This window comes from Corvus brachyrhynchos, unplaced genomic scaffold (genome assembly GCF_000691975.1).
Source record: "Corvus brachyrhynchos isolate BGI_N302 unplaced genomic scaffold, ASM69197v1 scaffold15, whole genome shotgun sequence".
Classification (NCBI taxonomy): Eukaryota; Metazoa; Chordata; class Aves; order Passeriformes; family Corvidae; genus Corvus; species Corvus brachyrhynchos.
In genome coordinates, this window is record NW_008238349.1 from 196,385 (window position 1) to 214,086 (window position 17,702).

General features: G+C 51.3%; 1 protein-coding gene across 2 annotated transcripts in view; it reads left to right on the plus strand.

Moving 5' to 3' along the window:
- Positions 1-17,702, plus strand: part of LOC103616349 (S-adenosyl-L-methionine-dependent tRNA 4-demethylwyosine synthase) — an 87,814-nt gene that overhangs the window by 7,741 nt on the left and 62,371 nt on the right. For both annotated transcript variants that reach the window (XM_008634505.2, XM_017735288.1), the window contains exon 8: positions 9,642-9,747. In XM_008634505.2, coding sequence (XP_008632727.1) covers positions 9,642-9,747 — 106 coding nt within the window. The remainder of the gene's footprint in view (positions 1-9,641; positions 9,748-17,702) is intronic.

Here is a 17,702-nt window from a genome sequence, read left to right on the forward strand (position 1 = left end):
GTGCCTTCCCTTCGGAGGGAGAAGGGACCGCAGTTCCTCACGGAACACGTCGTTCCTGTCTCCTCTCTCCTGCACTCGCCACTAGAGGTCAGCGGCCAAAAGGGAACCGTGTGTGCTGCGGCCGCTGCTCCGGGGCGGTGCTCGGGCCCTGCCCAAGCTCTGTGAAGAACTGGGCTTCGGGCTTTCACTGACCGCCAGAATACAGCAACGCCATGATCGAGGAGCAGTGTAATCCAGGAAAACCACACATCATAGTCCACTTTACAAACACAAAGCGAGCACAGCAATAAAATACGTCCTGCCGTTCACTGGAAGAAGTCAGTGCTGAGGTCAGCGTGGTGTGGGTTACAGACAGACAGGGAAAGTTCTCTGCTGTCTGTGCCTTTGGCTGGGGCAAGATCCAAACTCCTTTCTCCTCAGCCTCCCTGTTGCTCTGCTGGAGCAGGGAGAGGCCTGGGTGTTGGATGTGCTTTGTTCTGCAGTGACTGTGTCTCTGTGCAGATCAGATTCCTGTGGCTGTGACCCAAGTGCCACCCCTGATCAGAGGGGCAGCTGCTGTCTGAGCACAGACCCTCACCTAGAGCTGGAACTTGCAGGTGTTGATCCTTTGAGCCTTTTCCTGCAGGAGCTGGCAGAGTTGTTCAGCTGTGAGAGCTGAATGCTGCCCTCCTGCAAAGGATTAAATCCTGAGAGGGCAGGTGTTGGTGTGGGCCTGAGAGCTCATTCTGAGTGTGCATAAGTGCACCCCTGTTGAAGTCTCATCCCCTTTCTAGGCTCCGAGTCTGTGCACTGAGAGGTTTCCTGTGCCAGGTGAATCGTTCTCCCTTTGGCCATTTTAGCCATTTTGCCTCTCATGAAATGCTGAACTGTGTAAAATGAGTGTGACACTGTTGTTTCACCCTGAGGTGACCTGTTGTCCTGCAGGGATCCTTGCCCACACAGCCAAGTGCTCTGGGCTTTGGGATCTGAACTGGTCACACACAGGTGAGCAAGTCTGAGAGAAACTTGTGTATCTTCAGGGTTATATCACAGACAGTTCTTCCTGCTCAGAGTTCCTTGGGTTTGGAATGTGCCTGACACTTTCCAGCAGCAGTTCTGTGGGTGTCAGTGTTGGGTGTTCACCCCTCTGCCTATGGGGTGTAGAACAGCAAGTTCTGCCTTGTGCATTATAGTTAATTTGGAATGGATTTGGGTCCAGCTTTCATCTCTTCTGCATGAATTGCCTCTTGTGCAATTCACTAGCAGGTAAGACAGCTGTGCAGGCACAGAGAGTCAGAATTCCTTACTGTCCTGCCTTTTCTGGGATGGCAGAGTGAGGCTGTGGAGGTGAGGTGATCTAAGCAATGCTTGCTCACATCTCTGCAGGTGGTCTTAATTTAATTTTGCATCTGTCTTTTGTTGTTTGCATTGATGGAAATCAAGGCTGAGCTTTGTTTTACAGCTTTCTCCCCCATGTTCTGCAGGTTCAGTGCACTGTGTAAAGTATTGTCAAAGGGCTTGAAGCAGGTACTGGATTCTTGCATCACTTGGACCAGGCAGATGGATTCAGGAGTTCCAAGGGAATGCCAGAACCTCTCTACCTGGTTGAGTTACAGCTATTACAGACTCTGAGTTAGAGAAGAGATGGATTTTTAAAGGGCTGCTGGGTGTGAAGTTACACAATTCGTGGTGATGGTGCCTTCTGCACACTGAGCCCAAATTGACACAAGGTTGGGTATATAGTGGTAGTATATTCAAATTTATTACCTGGTGCCTGATACAGCAGCAATTTCCACGAGTTTACCAGATCCCATCGTATGTGCTGATGGTTTTTAGTGCATTTAAGCACTAGGTAGACTTTGGAGCTTTGCAGTTGTGGCACACTTTGCCTCTCCTCCAGAGTTCCTCCCCGATGTGGATTTATCAGGGAAAGTGGACTCTGACGGTGTTTGAGGCCTGCAAGGTGCCATTAATGACAGGGACAGTGGTTCTTGGTGTGGGTTATCTCTCCCAGCTGGGAGATCAGCTGAGAGGACAGATCCATCTACACCCATTCCCAGGGAACGGAATCACTTTATTAACCTTCATATTTATGAACTTCAGGCATGAGTAACAGCAATAATAATATCCTGATTCCCTATTTTGATGGATTTGCAAGCAATCAAATGAGCATATTTTGTTGACACAACTTTGAGATTAGTGCTCACGTTTCCTAAAACAAGCAGTGGGAGGATGCTGACAGGCTCATTTGCAATGTAAAGAGAGAGGGGCATGATTGGAACACACCAAGGAACCAAAGCCTACCCCAGGGTGTGTTCAGTGAGTTTGTGTCCCTCTGTATCCATCTGCTGCACGGGAGCTTTCCTGTCCCCTTTGCCACTGTAAATCCCTGGAAAGTCACCCTGTGTTAGCCATTTGTAAATCCCACCCCTTCCAACATTTCCTGGGAACCCTTGGAGTCTGGGGCTGCTGTGGAAGCCCAAACCTTGCAGCCCGGGCTGAAGAAACTCTTAAGGAAGCTGAGTTGGGTTGGAGTGGGGCAGTGGGCAATGAGGTATTTCAGGCCTAAGCCTTACAGACCAAGGGTCATGTGCAACTTTGTGCTACAGGTAGAAACTGTTTGAAGGAGGAGAGAATAGTCACTGATATTTTAACCAAATGGAATAAAATTTGTGTACGTAACTGTCAGTTAAAACTGATATGGACAGCCCCAAAAACTTCAGCTTTTAATGGGTGAAGGATTCCTTCATGAAAAACATGCCCTTACCTGCAGCAGCTGTTTCAGGGCTGGATTCCAACCTGTGCTACTCTGGCTCAGAATTCAATGTGTGCCTACGTTTTAAAATGAGCTTTAAGAAAAATAATTTAACTTCTTGGGGACTACTTCTATCATTAAGAGCAGGATTTGCCACAGGGACACTTCACCCTTCTCCTTTCCTGGGTTCAAATCTTTTTTCTCCAAACCCTGGCTAATGGAAAGGATTACAATTGCTAAATAAAATTACGAGAGATCTTGAGGCTTTTTCTGAGTAAGGCTTGTGAGTGATAAAAGAGGAAAAAAAAGCCCCAAAAATAATTTTAATGTAACCTTTGGCTGGACATTCAGTCTCTGACATGTGGTGTGGCAGTGGCTTCCTTGGTAAAGGCATTTGAGAGCTCTGAGTGTTTATTTGCAGCCTTTTCCTGACCACATCCTTTGGTGGAGATGGTCAGGACTGACCCTGAAGCAGCCCAGCCCTCCTGCTCACCATTTCTCACCAGCTTTCTGTTCCATTTCTCAGGTGGTTTGTTTTTTATTTTCCTGTGCATTTTTTAAGTTTCCTGCCTGTCTAATGACAGAGTTGGGCAGAATTCCCCAAATTCTACAGATCAATGCAGCAGAGCCCCTCTGCTCTGGAGCCAGGCTGGGAGAGCTGGGGGGGCTCACCTGGAGAGGAGAAGGCTCCAGGGAGAGCTCAGAGCCCCTTGCAGGGCCTGAAGGGGCTCCAGGAGAGCTGGAGAGGGACTGGGGACAAGGCATGGAGGGACAGGACCCAGGGAATGGCTTCCCAGTGCCAGAGGGCAGGGCTGGATGGGATCTTGGGAAGGAATTGTTCCCTGGGAGGGTGGGCAGGCCCTGGCACAGGGGGGCCAGAGCAGCTGGGGCTGCCCCTGGATCCCTGGCAGTGCCCAAGGCCAGGCTGGACATTGGGGCTGGGAGCAGCCTGGGACAGTGGGAGGTGTCCCTGCCCATGGCAGGGGTGGCACTGGATGGTCTTGAAGGTCCCTTCCAGCCCAAACCATTCTGGGATTCTGTGTTATTTTGAACACTTGAAAAATTGCTGTTGAAATGAAATGTTCTTTAGTCCTGAACTCCAAGGAAAACAAAGAAATGGAATGGAGAAGTCTTTACAGAGCCATTTAAAAAAGAATTTGCAAAGGATGGCAAGAGTGTGGAAGGATGTGTGCTGCCTGCTCTGTGTGAGAGAGTGGAAGAGACTGAATGGAAAATCTTACTGGTTTGAACTGGGGCATTTGGGAAACTTGTTAAACTGTGTTAACTTGGCTTCAGTTGGGATTTTTGAAGCACAGAAGAAAGAAATGTGAAAATATGGCTCAGTTTTCAAGTATAAGCAGCCACTTCTGGGTGGACACAGACACAGTGTTAGTTTTGACTCCTTTGGCTCCTTTGAAAATCAATCTTCCTGCCTTGTCCAAAGAGGTCTCCCAAATCAGACAAACCCTGGCAGGGCCCCTCAGCAGTGTGTGAGTTGGAGCTGTGCTTCAGCAGCACCTTGTAAAAGCTGCCCTACAGCAGAGCAGCTGCTGCAGCTCAGCACAACACTCTGCACCCCCTCTGCAGCCCTGCAGATGGATTGGAAAGTTGTGACCTGGGAGGTTTTTGTCCTCGAGGACTTGGGCTGATGTTGAACCTCCCAGAAGATGACGTTGGTGGGATCATGTTTCCCTCTGCATCTCACAGAAGATGCACGGTGCCCTTTCAGGCTGATTCACTTGGATGGCAGCAGAAGCTCCTGTCACTGCTTGTCTGCAGGACTTTGGGATGTAAAATGCTGCTGTAAATGTCCAAAAATCTCAGCACTGGCTTTTCGGACAAAAGGAAATGGAAAATTCCCCCTGTGAGGGTGGAGCTGCAGGTGTGTTTTCCTTCGTTTAGGTGGGAGCTGGGAGCTGCTGCCTCAGGGTAACAGCAGGGACCTTCTGTTATCCTACAGCATAGGGAGGGAGATGGGCTTCCACCTCCTTATTTAAAGCTCACAGGGGTTTCTCCTTCAGGAGAGAAAAGTCCTGCTTCTGAAGATGGGGGTTCTTTGGTTTTTTTTGGTATCAGTCACAACTTCTCAGGGACTTTCCCCATTTTGAAGGGAGTCTACAAGGAAGATGGAGAGGGCTGGAGGGACAGGACCCAGGGAATGGCTTCCCAGTGCCAGAGGGCAGGGCTGGATGGGATCTTGGGAAGGAATTGTTCCCTGGGAGGGTGGGCAGGCCCTGGCACAGGGTGCCCAGAGCAGCTGGGGCTGCCCCTGGATCCCTGGCAGTGCCCAAGGCCAGGCTGGACATTGGGGCTGGGAGCAGCCTGGGACAGTGGGAGGTGTCCCTGCCCATGGCTGGGGTGGCACTGGATGGGCTTTAAGGCCTCTCCCAATTCAATCCATTCCATGATTCTGTGACTTTGGGGCCACTTTTTGAGAGCACCTGCCCCAATTTTTCCTTCTGCCCCAGCCAGCTGATGTTTCAGTCATGGCCAGGTACTGCATTGCCCGTTCCCATCTCAGCTGTGCTGCTCTCAGCTCGTTGTGCTTCACTGGGCACTGCTGGGGTGGGTGTGTAGCCTGTGATTATGTAGACTCTGGCAGCTGTTTCTAATAAGATTCTCTGTCTGTTGGGCTGTTTGCAGGTTCACAGCTCGCTCACTCTGAGCTCCCAGTTCTCCTCTCTGCTGCAGGAGCTCCAGGCTGTCTCTGCTGGTGACTGACAGCAGCGAGGGCCAGGGTGCTGTGGGATTGACAGGGTGTTCATCCATGGGCTGAGCAAATTGCAGCTCTGTCTCTGTGTGCCACAGCTGAATTGTGACAGCCACAGCTGAATTGTGACAGCCACAGCTCTGTTGCTGCAGCAGGACAGTCCCCACATGCACCCTCTGCTCCTCTGCTTGTGTTCAGGGGTGTCATTGTGGACTGGGCTCCCTGTCCCCTTCTTCTCCGTGTGTTTTAGCCTGACAGGAAGGTTGTTTTGTCAGGAAAGGAGTGCCATTCCTGTGGGCAGCCTGGTGTCCCGTCGACTTCCCAAATCCCCACGGGTTCCTGCCAGTGGTGCCCCTGCCAGATGAGCTGAGCGAGGGGAGGAGCTGTCAGCACTGCTGGCTGTCCTGCTGCCCCTGGAGCATTGCTTCCAGAGCTCTGCTCCGTGACCTTTAACTCTCCATTCATGTAATTCATGAACTTCAACAGTTCATTCCCCAGCCCCTGGGGAAGTGTTGCTAATTCTTCTTGCTGCCAGGCAGCTTTTCCTGACAGCCCGGCCAGTGTTGCCCTCAGGGCTGTTCTGTTAGTGCTGGCTCCAGCCCTGGTGTGTTCTTGTTTGCTTAGTGCTTGTGCCTTTTATTTGGGAAAAGATCCTGGAGCCTGTAGATGGATGAGGCTGTAAATCTTGGCAAGGCCAGGGGTTCCCTTTCTCTGACCACTGGGAGGTTAACCACGGAAGAAGTTGAGTCATAATTGGGTGTAAATTTTTTTCTGACAGTAAAAGCTTTTGGGGGAGCTTTTTTCCCCTGCCATGGCACATTGGTAAATAGAGCCATGAGGCTAAAAGTGCTAAATTAAGTTAATTTAGGGAATCATAGAATGATTTGTGTTCGAAGGGACCTTAAAGCTCATCTTGTTCGTGGGCAAGGACACCTTCCCCTGTCCCAGGCTGCTCCAAGCCCCCTCCAGCCTGGCCTTGGGCACTTCCAGGGATGCAGCCACAGCTTCTCTGAGCACCCTGTGCCAGGGCCTCCCCACCCTCACAGGGAAGGATTTCTCCTTAATATCCAACCTTAATTTCCCCTCTGTCAGTTTGAACCTGTTATTCCTTGTCCTGTCCCTCCAGTTCCTGAGGCAGGGTCCCTCTCTGCCTTCCCTGGTCCCTCCAGACCCTGGAAGGTGCTGTGAGGTCTCCACACAACCTCCTCTTTCCCAGGCTGCACAGCCCCAGCTCTCCCAGCCTTTGTGTGGAGTTCTGGTGCCTTTTTTATTTTTCTCCCCCTGCACGATCAGTTTGAAGAGTGTTTGATGGATCAGGTGGGAAACACAGGGAGGTATCGGGCACCTGGACATCCTGGAGAGAGCACTTTGGAGAGGAGGACAAGTGGCAGTGGCACATCCTGGTGGTGACCTTTGGGGTGGCTGTGGCTGAGTTTGGAAGGCAGGTTTGGAGGAAGCCCTTTGAAACACTGGCACTGGGATTTGTCCTGAGGCAGGGAATGCTGAGGCCCTCACTTGTGTCAGGGGCTCTTGGTCCATGGAAGTTGTGTTTTCCTTGCCTTGGGAATGTGCTGCCTCTGCTTGTTGTTTTGCCTGTGTGAGAGAGAAAGGGAAGGGATTCCTTTTCCCTTCAGCTGCAGAGCAGGGGATCAAACCTGAGGTTCAGCTGCCTTTTTTCAGAACCAAACCCCTCCGGCCTGCAGTGGAGCTGTGCTGAGCCTTCCAAGGAATTGGGGTGTATCCAGAGGTTTTCCTCATCTCTGGGCTCACTCCTTTGTGAGCTGCAGGTCCAGTTTTTGGCAGTGAAGTATTTCAAGGCCCTGAAAAGCTGGCTCTTGTCACTGCTTGCTTGATTTGCTATGGAAAGACAGTGATTTGCCTTGGATTTACTGCAGGGCTTTCTGCTAAATCACCACAACTGGAGACGTTTGCTCTGTGTAAAGTTAACTTTGTTCTCTCCTCACCAACCCTAAATAACAGATTTGAAAGGTTTATTAAGCAAATAAGTAAAAATCCCTGTGCAGTGAATGCCATTTCCCACCAGGAGCGCGTGAAGCCAATCCCCTGCCGAAGTGAACAGGTCGGGGATTGCAGGGCAGGGAGAAACAAAGCATTGTTTTGTTTAAGGCTCTCACATCAGGATGTGGGCAGGGAAAATTATGATCCTCTCAGTGAAGGGAAAATGATCATTGAACTGTATTTGTGCCCTGCCAGGATGGAATTGGGATGTTGTTCCATTCAGGTGCTGCAGTGGCGGTGAGGTAGAAAGGCAAATACTCTCCATGCAGAAGGACTTGTCTGTGTTTGAAGGCTCTCTTGGATGGGGTGTCTCATTTAGAATTAGATCAAAGGCTGCATTTTTAATATTAGGATGTCCTCCATAATGGAGATTTAGTTCTTCTGGGAGGATTGACCTGGCCTGAGCTGGTAGAGCACAGGCCAGGAGGTGTCCACGCTGAAATCCTGCTTAGGACTTTGAGGGGCTCCAAGTCACAGGATCAGGGAGTGATTTGAGTGGGAAGGGACCCTAAAGCTCCTCCAGTTCCACTCCCCTGCCATGGGCAGGGCCACCATCCTCTGGCCCAGGTCTCAGTCTGTGCTAAGGCCTGGTTCTGGGTTAAGTGATGGCTTGTGGCAGAGCAAACTCTTTATTTAACACTTGGAAGATGAAGACTTCATCTGTTATCTCCTTCCTTCCTTATGCATGAAGCTTTCCCAGCAATATTAATATTTTACTGTTGAAGAGTCTTGCTGATAAATTAAGATCAAGGCTCAAGAAATGAGCTTTAAAACCCACTAAATGGCAATTAATTATTAGATGTAGGCTTCCAGGGGAGTTTTGATGTGTTACAGAAATCAATGAAGTCCTGCCTAGAAGCTCAGGAAGCTGAGTGGAAGGAAGTGCAGGATGGATACAGCTTTCTCCTTCAGAAAGGACCATGTTGTGGTACTGCTTGTTGAAAAATACATTTCTGAACAACATCCCTGAGACTGTGAGCACAATTTGATCCAAAATGAGTAGGGACAGTAATAATGTGTCCCTAAATGTTTCACTCTCCTATTTCCTTCTCAGATGTTTATTAGGAGCTCTGTTTTGCCCTTGAACCTCTGTGTGTGTGGGTTTTAATATTGAAATTCATTTTTCTTTGGAGGCACCTTTCATTCTCTGAAGTGTTGCTCAGGTGCAGAAGCAGTCTGTTTGCATGCAGGAGCAGCCAGATTCCTCTCCCTGTTTGTGATGAGCAGTTTGGCAAGTCAGGAGCACTGGTTTCCTTAGTGATGCTGACAGTTGGTGGGGAGACTCAAACTGGAGGTATTTCCATTATCTTTTCCATGGCTTTGGCACAAAAGAGGCTTGGATGTGAAATAGACTGTCAAGACAAAATGTCCTCTGCTGGTTTTTGTTTGTTGTTTATCCATAACTCCTTCAATAAAAGCCATAAAGGACTGACAGATTACAAGTTGCATGAAATACCCAAGTAATTATTTCCACTTTGATGCTTCTTTGTGCAGACATGAAACAATAAACACCCATAAAGTCTCAGCAGTGACACTTGCACAGCAGGGGAGTCACTGCTTGTTACGTGCCAGGGTTTGCTGCTCGTGCTTATGACTTTATCCCGGTATCTGACACTCCTGCCCGGGGCTTAGCTGTGTGTGGAAAGCAGCTGGAAGCCAGACTTGCATGGGCTTCTGCTGGAGCTGGCTGTGGGAAGGGCTGCAGCCTTTTCCTGCAGGCCTGTGGTGTGGCTGAATTTTGGTGGTGCAGGTGGCTGCTGCCTCAGGGGCCTCGTGCAGAGCTCTGCAGGCTCCTGGGGGCTCTCCCCTGAGCTCTCCCAAGCAGTGCCACCCCAGGCACACGCTGGTTTGGTCATTGTGAGGTTATTGTGCACTCGTGAAACACTTGGCCTGAAAACCTGGAGTCACTCTTGGATGAGTTTTCACACCCTGCTCGTTAAAATATCCTTGGGCATTTTATTGCTGTGTCAGTGGGACAAATCTCGTGTGCTGTAGGGCTTTTCTTTTCCAGTTTACTGTCCTAAGTTGCTGATGGGAAGAGGGATGAAATGCAGGCTTACCCAGAGGCCGGAATTGCAGTGTGGGCACTCACCCCAGTGCAGTCCAGCAGGTGTGGCTGTGCCCGTGTTTGGAGTGATGCCTGCTGCTAACTGGCTGTAATTCCCTGTCTTCAAACAGAGAGAGCGGGAGCTGGAGGAAGGAGCTGCTGGAACGGGGAGGAAGGAGGAGGCTGAGAGGAGAGAGATGATCACCCCGGCCCTGAGGGAGGCACTCACAAAGCAAGGTGAGGCTCTGCCCGGAGCAGCTGGGCACAGCTCAGAGCCTTGGTGCTGGATTTGAGCAGAGCAGTGGCAGGAGCTCTGTGTGTGTGAGGGGCTGCCCTGGGCCCTCCTGGCAGGCCTGAAGCACAGACAGGACACACGGAGTGGCTGGGGCTGGATGGGCCCTCAGGAGATCACCCAGTCCAACAGCGCCAAGGCAGGTGGCACAGGGGTGTGTCCAGGTGGGTTTGGGATGTGGCCGTGGAGGGAGACTCCGGGCCTGCTCTGGGCAGCTCTTCCAGAGCTCTGCCACTCTGTGGGAAGAGGTTCTTCCTCTGTGGAGGTGGAATTTGTTGTGGTTCAGTTCATGGCCATTGCTCCTCATCCTGTCCCTGGGCACCACTGACCAGAGCCTGGCACCGTCCTCTGACACCCCCAGGGATAGTTTATGGATTGATGGGATCCCTCTCAGCCTTCCCTTATCCAGACTGACCAGGCCCAGCTCCCACAGTCTCTCCCCACCAGGGAGATTCTCCAGACCCCAAATCATCCTTGTGGCTTCCATTGGACCCTCTCCAGTAGCTCCTGGTCTTTCTTGAGCTGTGGAGCCCAGAGCTGGACACAGCACTGCAGAGGTGCCTCACTGGGCTCAGCAGTGGGGCAGGATCACTCCCTGACCTGCTGGGAATGCTCTTCCTGATGCCCCCAGGATCCCAGTGGCCCTCCTGGTCCCCAGGACACTCTGCTGGCTCCTGGGCAGCTCCTCATGCAGTGCCTGGAGCTCCCAGGGTTTGATGTATCTGCTGGGGCAGCTCGAGACAGATGCCAATGGTCCCACAGTCCCGAGCTCCCACAGTGTAGGTTTTTCAGAGAATATTTAAAGATCAGCTTTGCATTTGTTTTGCATCTCAGTCCCTTGCTTTTATCTCAGTTTCAAACTCTGATTTGTTGCTGAAACTCTGTTTCCAGAAGAGGAAGTAATTCAAACTAATTTTAACCATCCACTGGATGTTGAGATCAGCAGCTCTCCAATGAGAGCAGTTGGAGTGGATTTAATGTCTTCTTTTAAAGCCAAGGACCAGCATGAGGAGAGCCAGACTGAGCCCTGCAGTTCAGGAGCCTCAGCTGGGAGTGGCAGAGCCAGGAGAAGGCTGATGGGAGCTTCCTTTTGCTGCTCACATGGAGACTAAAGGGAGTTTAGTCTGATTTCTTTTCTCTCTAAGGATGGAGTGTGCTTGGTTTGCTTGCTAAATCAGGGTTATAGTGGAATTGCTAAGGTTGGAAAGGTCTTTAAGGTCATCAAGCTCAGCCATCAACCCAACACCACCCCCATGTTCAACACTAAACCGTGACCTCAGGTGCCACATCCTCACATTTATTCATCACTTCCAAGGATGGGCATTCCCCCACTGCCCTGGGCATCTCTCCTGAGGCTGCTGAGAACGCCCCTGTGTCACTGAGAGCTGAACTCTGGAGCCCTGGCCTGTCCTGGGCGAGTCCAGCCCCCCAGCACTGCTGCTCCCAGGGGCTCGGCTGCTCTGTGGCCTGAGCTCTGCTGGTGCCTGCAGTGTTCTGCCCACCAGTGGCTGACAGCTTTGGTCACTGGCTCTCCATCAGCCTTGGCACTGCTGGGAAGCAAAGAGCCATTCTTGAACGTTGTGGTTGGAAGGAATGACCCAAAAAAGGCTCAGCCAGGAGTGGCCGAGACTTCGCCTTCTCCTCGTGTCCCTCAGGGAGCTGCTGCTGGCTGGGAGCAGGGCAGGCCTGGGATCAATCCACCTGTTCAGCCTCAGTCCTGCAGGCTGTGGTATGGTGGCAGCTACTTTGGTTTTGTTTGTCATGTATCTGAGTGTATTTTATTTCTATTTTACTTAGTTTTGGGTTTAAGGTGGCAGCCTTTTGTTTTTAGTTACTAAAATGAATGAATTCTGAGCTACTGAATGAAGCAGGGGAGTGGGGCAGGGCTCTGTGCTGGCCCTGTGCCCGGTGTGGTGGCTGGAGCATTTCCCCAGCTCAGTCTCACCACTCCCTGCTGGTTTGGGTTTGGGGTGGCAATGGAACTGTGCTTTTGTACAAAGTGGCCATTTGAAAATGAAAGCAGTGCTGGAGGGAAGGTCACCTTCCTACCGTAATTTTTTTGACACAAAGAAGGCTCCCCAGAGAGCTCTGATTGCCTCGTGGTACTCTAGGGACAGGAGTTCATTACCCAGGTAAGTGGGTCTGTGTTTCTCCCTTCCTGCAGTGCTCAGGGTAGCGCTGGTGCTGCAGCCACTGGTAGGATCTGCTCACATAACTCTGCACTTTGGCAGACTCTAAACTGTTGTGTCCTTACAGCCCAGCTGCCTCTCCCAGCTCTCCCTCCTCTGCTGCTCACCAAGATCTTCAGTGGTCACTCAGCTGTGAAAAAGAGATGCTGCATTATTTTTTTTTATGTCATATAACATTTTTTCCTGTAAATAACACTCCAGGAAGGCTTTTATTTTTGTAGCCACAAAACAATTCCCTTCTTCCCTCAGCATCACTCTCCCTAAAATAACGAGTGCAGTATAGTCAAAAGATTGTCTCATTTATTTTGCACCAACTGGTTGCTCTGGGTGGAAGCTCAGTGTCTTTTCAAGAGTATCCCTGAGGGCATAATTAGCCCAAGAGAAGGAAAATGAGTATTAGTGGTTCACGAGAGAGCTGTTCTTTGATGCTGCAGTTGCATAACAGAGGTTTTCCTTGGAGCAGCATCTCCTCAGACCATTGTGGTGCTCACTGTGGATTCACCTTCAAAGCAGTTTACCTTCGTGGAGATAAAGGGAATAGTGCTTAAGCAAAGGTTTCTATTTTAGCCCTGGCATTGAATTTTGGCTAAATTTAGCCTCCCCCTTGGATTGCAGAGGTGTGAGCCCTTGGAGCTGCCTGCTTGCAGCTACCTTGATAACAGGTACTCAGCAATAGCTGCTTTTGAAAGTTGAAGCCAGAGACAACATGATTCCAATTCCATCAGTGCCCAGCCCTGCCTAAACCACCAACCCAGCCCTGAGGCTTTGGTGAGTACCCAGTGCCCGGGGGAGAGGCTGGCAGTGTTGTGTGGTGGCTTTGCAGCGCTCCTGTTGGTGCTTCAGTCGTTTGTGTGTTCAGGCAGCCTGAAATGAATGAAATAAACCGAAAATAGGAACGAACTTTCCATGTTCACATTTCCTGTGGTGCTCAGTGAACACAGCCCAATTTCACGTTGCTTTTCAGGGTTGCTCATAGATTGTTGGCACAAATCCTTTCTGGGCTGAAAGTTGCTTTTGCTTGGCCTCGGTGCCAGGAGGATTTGGTACAGCGTGAAGGACTCGTGAGCCTTTCCAGTGTTCCTGATTTCTCAGGAAGTGCATTTAAATCCTTGGTGAGCTTTAGAGGGAGTCCCAAGCTGCTGTATCAATAGGAAAGGTGGAAGTAGAAGAACACACTGGAGTTTTCTTTTTCTGTAAAACAAACAAAGAAACCAAAACACCCTTCTGTGTGTCAGGGAGGGTCAGGTTGGGTATTAGGGAAAGGTTCTTCCCCCAGAGGGTGCTGGGCATTGCCCAGGCTCCCCAGGGAATGGGCACGGCCCCGAGGCTGCCAGAGCTCCAGGAGCTCCCAGGGATGCCCAGGGTGGGGTTGTTGGGGTGTCTGTGCAGGGCCAGGGGCTGCGCTGGCTGCTCCCTGGGGGTCCCTTCCAGTCAGGCTGTTCCATGACTCAGTGGCTGACCATGACTTTGTGCTCTGCTGGGGTTGGTGCCATTGTTAGTCATGGCTGCTCCTGGGTTTGCCAAATGTTTTATTGATGCTGATGGTCAGACTGAAGCCAAACATCCTGCTGGATGCTGGCAGCTGGGAGAGGGATTGATCACTGCCCTGCCTGCCTGAGCTGTTCAGAGCTCAGACGTGATGTGTCTGTTCCAGCCACCTCCATCAGCCCTGCCCCTCCACAGGGGTTGTTCAGCAGCCCCAGGTGGGCTCTGATGCGCTTCCCTCCACGGGGCAGGGGTGGAACAGGAGCAGTGAACCCAAAGCCCTGAGAGCTGAGTATTGGCTGAGGAGGCTCCAAGGGGGAATGGCTTCCCAGTGCCAGAGGGCAGGGCTGGATGGGATCTTGGGAAGGAATTGTTCCCTGGGAGGGTGGGCAGGCCCTGGCACAGGGTGCCCAGAGCAGCTGGGGCTGCCCCTGGATCCCTGGCAGTGCCCAAGGCCAGGCTGGACATTGGGGCTTGGAGCAGCCTGGGACAGTGGGAGGTGTCCCTGCCCATGGCAGGGGTGGCACTGGGTGGGCTTTAGGTCCCTTCAGACCAGACCATCCATGATTCTGTGATTTCTGAAGCTGCTCACACTGTGTTTCTGCCATGCTCTCTGCTCTCTCATGCTGCAACAGGACCAAACAAATCCCTGCTCTCCCTGCCTGGCAGCACAGTGGCAATGGGTTAATGATGACCCCACTGACATTGGATAAATCATTCTGTCCCACAAGGCCAGTTTTGCTGCAGTCCAGTTGGTTCTGTCCTTCCTGGTTAAGGAAAGCTACAATTTAGCCCCAGGGTGGCCAGGACACCTCTATTTTATGTGTCTCCAAAGACAAGTGGTGCATTAAGAGACAGCTCTTATCTGAAATAGTCTGGGCTGCTGCAGCAGCCGCTTAAACTGTTGTGCTCTGACTTACTGCTGCAGCTAAAGCTGTGCTTTGGCCTGGGGTTTTCAGCGGGGAAGGGCAGGCAAGAGGCTGATTGCAGAAAATACTGGAGGCTGGGCTTTTCAGGTGCTCACCAACCTGGAGCTGAGGTTTCTAAAAGCATTTGGTGGCTGTTGCTGGCCCTTCTTGGGCTGAGGTTCCCAGTGCCTGCAGCTCTTGTGCCCAGCTCAGCCTGGCTCTCTGTGCTGAGCCTTGGCAGTGTCCAGCATGTGGAAATGGGATCCCAAGCCGTTGCACAGACCTGGTGCTGGGTGCTTTGCGGGCCCTGTGCTCCAGGGTTTGGGATCTGGCAGGCTTTGGGAGGAGCTGTTCAACTCCAGGTGGCACTAGCGGCTCACAGCTGGCTCAGGGGCTGGTGACGCTGGTGCAGTCCCAGGAATGTGCCACAGAAATCAAACACCGGCCGTGGGGAGATTAAAAATTACTTTGCTAACTAACAAATTACTCTGGGTGAGCAGAATAAATCCAGTGACCCAACCCAGGCACAGAGAAGGCTCCTAGACTTGATCAATTCCTTAGGAAATGCCTGTAAATAAAGGGCAAAGAGCCAGGTGAAAGGAAGGAGTCCAGGCAGCAGAAGATGCTCAAGTCCCTTTGTGTGAGAGCTGCCAGGAGCTGGTGGAGAGCTGACTGCAATTCTGATGTGCTGGCACAGCTGAAGCACCTGATCAGGAGCAGAGATGGGGAGAATCAGGTTTGGGGGGCTGATTCTTCTCTCACCTGTTACCAGAGCTGGTAGAATTACCCCATGTGAAATGGATGAAAATAAACACATCTATATTTGAAGTGCACCTTTTTTTTTGGTTTGTTTTAGATTTTGGCAGGGCTTGGGAGAGTGTTGGGCTTTGAAATTAAGTCTAAGCTGGAACAAAGTACAGGATATGTTCAGGCAAGGATAAAATTTGCTTTCCTTTCTTTGTAACGTGACACTCGCCCCACACAAGGGGACAGTTGGGACAAATGGAAATGTGGAGAAGGGAATGTGCCCTGAATGACTGAAAAGTGTCTCAGGAAAACAAAACAGAAAAGAGATGCAGCTCCTAGCAGTCTGTAGTTCTGTCTGGTACCTTTTGGGTTTGTTCTGGGTGCTTGAGGAGGAGCCTTGTGCAGGTGGTACCTTCCCTTCCAGCCTTCAGCCAGAGCTGACCCTGAGTACAGCTCTTAGAAAGGCCAAGTTCTCGCAGATTTCTTGAATTTTCCTGTGAATAAAGAATCCCAGAATCCCAGACTGGTTTGGATTGGGAGAGACCTTAAAGCCCATCCAGTGCCACCCCTGCCATGGGCAGGGACACCTCCCACCATCCCAGGATGCTCCAAACCCCGTCCGACCTGGCCTTGGGCACTTTCAGGGATGGGAAAACATCGTGAAAGACCTCGTTTTCATTCTAATCTATAACACTTCCAGGTTGACCTTTGAGGTCCCTTCCAACCCAAACCATTCTATGGTCCCTTTTTGGGAGAGGGGGAGGGGCTGTTTTCCCCTTGGGATGGCAAAGCTGGTGTAGGAGTTGGTGAAGGAGCTGGGGCTGAGGGATGAACAACCCTTCCTCCAGCTCTCCTTGGGTCAGAGGAGGTGTCAGGAACCTGCAGGCATTTGGGGGATGGATGTTTTGGGGTGAGCTGCCATGCTGGCAACACCCACGGCCCCCCTTCCCTAAGCCACGCTTGGCTGATGCTGCTGGAGGTCACCAGTGGGACGCACTCGTGGCAAGCAAGGGAATGCTGTGGCCTGGGGGTGCTTTTGGACAAAGGGGACAGATACAGGAGGCTCTGCTGCTGCTGCTTTTTGTCTGGGGTTGATGCAGGTGAGAGTATCAGGGGTCTCCGAGGCTGTTCTGTCAAAGGCATCATAGCCTTTGGATATGGGAGGTTTTATACTCCTGTGCTTCTGAGGGAAGGGTGCTCTTGGACTAAAAGAGACATCTGGAAAAGCCAGGTTTTGAGAATCCTTTAGGTCTCTTATGATCAGCTGTTGAGGCTGGAATTTGTTGTAGCTCCTGGCATTCCCACCCCTGAAGTTTGCCAGTCGCATTTTCCTGGATCTAGGCTGGCTCTGGGTTGCCTGTGCAGCAGCTGGATCCCTTTCACTGCCCCCAGGAGGCTTTTACTGTGTCTTAAAAGTGTTCAAGATACTAATTTTGTGTCCAGTGAGATGGATCTGAGGCAGCTGAGAGGCCAAACTTCCCATCCCTTTGGGAGGGACAGGGTTTGTGCTAACAAAGGACAGTCTGCAATCCCTGCTCCTGTCCCCACTCCTGCTTTGGGCTCATGGGAGAAATCCTTCTCCAGTCACGAGCCCTTTGTACTTTTTAAAAGTCTTTCTTCAAACAAGGAGAGAATGTAAAATAGGTCTTGGTGGACTTGGCAGGAATTTCTTCAAGGTTGAGCAGTTCTAGGAATGAACCTGGAGGTTTCTCTTGTTGTGCTTGGGCAATCTGAAAAATTCCACTTCCCAGAGTCCCATTCTTTCTAGATTTGTATAAAACGCTGATATAATCTGAACACCAATGGCATTTCTTGGTGTATTATTATTGTTATTATTATTATTATTATTGATTTTCAAGTACTCTTTCGGGTGGTGGCTCAAGCACAGCAGTTGTGTTCCAATGTGGAAAATGGTCCCTTAAAGGTGGTGGGGATGGGTCCTGCTGTGTCACCACCTCCAGCTCTGGCCCTGTTAAACTGCAGTCCTTCAGAACCACAGGAAACGGGGAATTTCTTCCCTGTAAACCTTCTGCTGGTGTGAGACTGCCCTGAGCTGCAGCTCTAGCAGATAATCACAGAGGCTTCTGTTCCAGGAGAGTGCTGGATAGCCCGGCACAGCGGTGCCAGCTGTGCTGTGCTCCCCTCAGAGCAGCCCTGCAGAGGCCAGCAGAGTTCCTGAGGCACAGTGTGGCCTCGGAGAGGCCTTCCCAAGCTCCCGGCGCCTGCACTCCTGGACAAGGATGGCTGGGTCTGCTCCTTGTGAGTTTTGGAGCTTTGTCAACCACTGATCTCCTCCATTCTTCCAGAACTGAATCTTTTGCTTTGGGATTTCAAAGTCTTGGGTCAAAGCAAACTTTTGGTGGTGCAGAGATCTGAACTGGGAGGTGTCATCCAGGCAGTGCCTGTCCCCTGTGCTGCCACTGCTGGGGCACCTCCAGGCCCAGGACAACACAGACCCTGAGGGGCTGGAGCGTGTCCAGGGCAGGGAAGGGAGCTGGGAAGGGGCTGGAGCCCCAGGAGCGGCTGAGGGAGCTGGAAAGGGGCTCAGGCTGGAGCAAAGGAGGCTCAGGG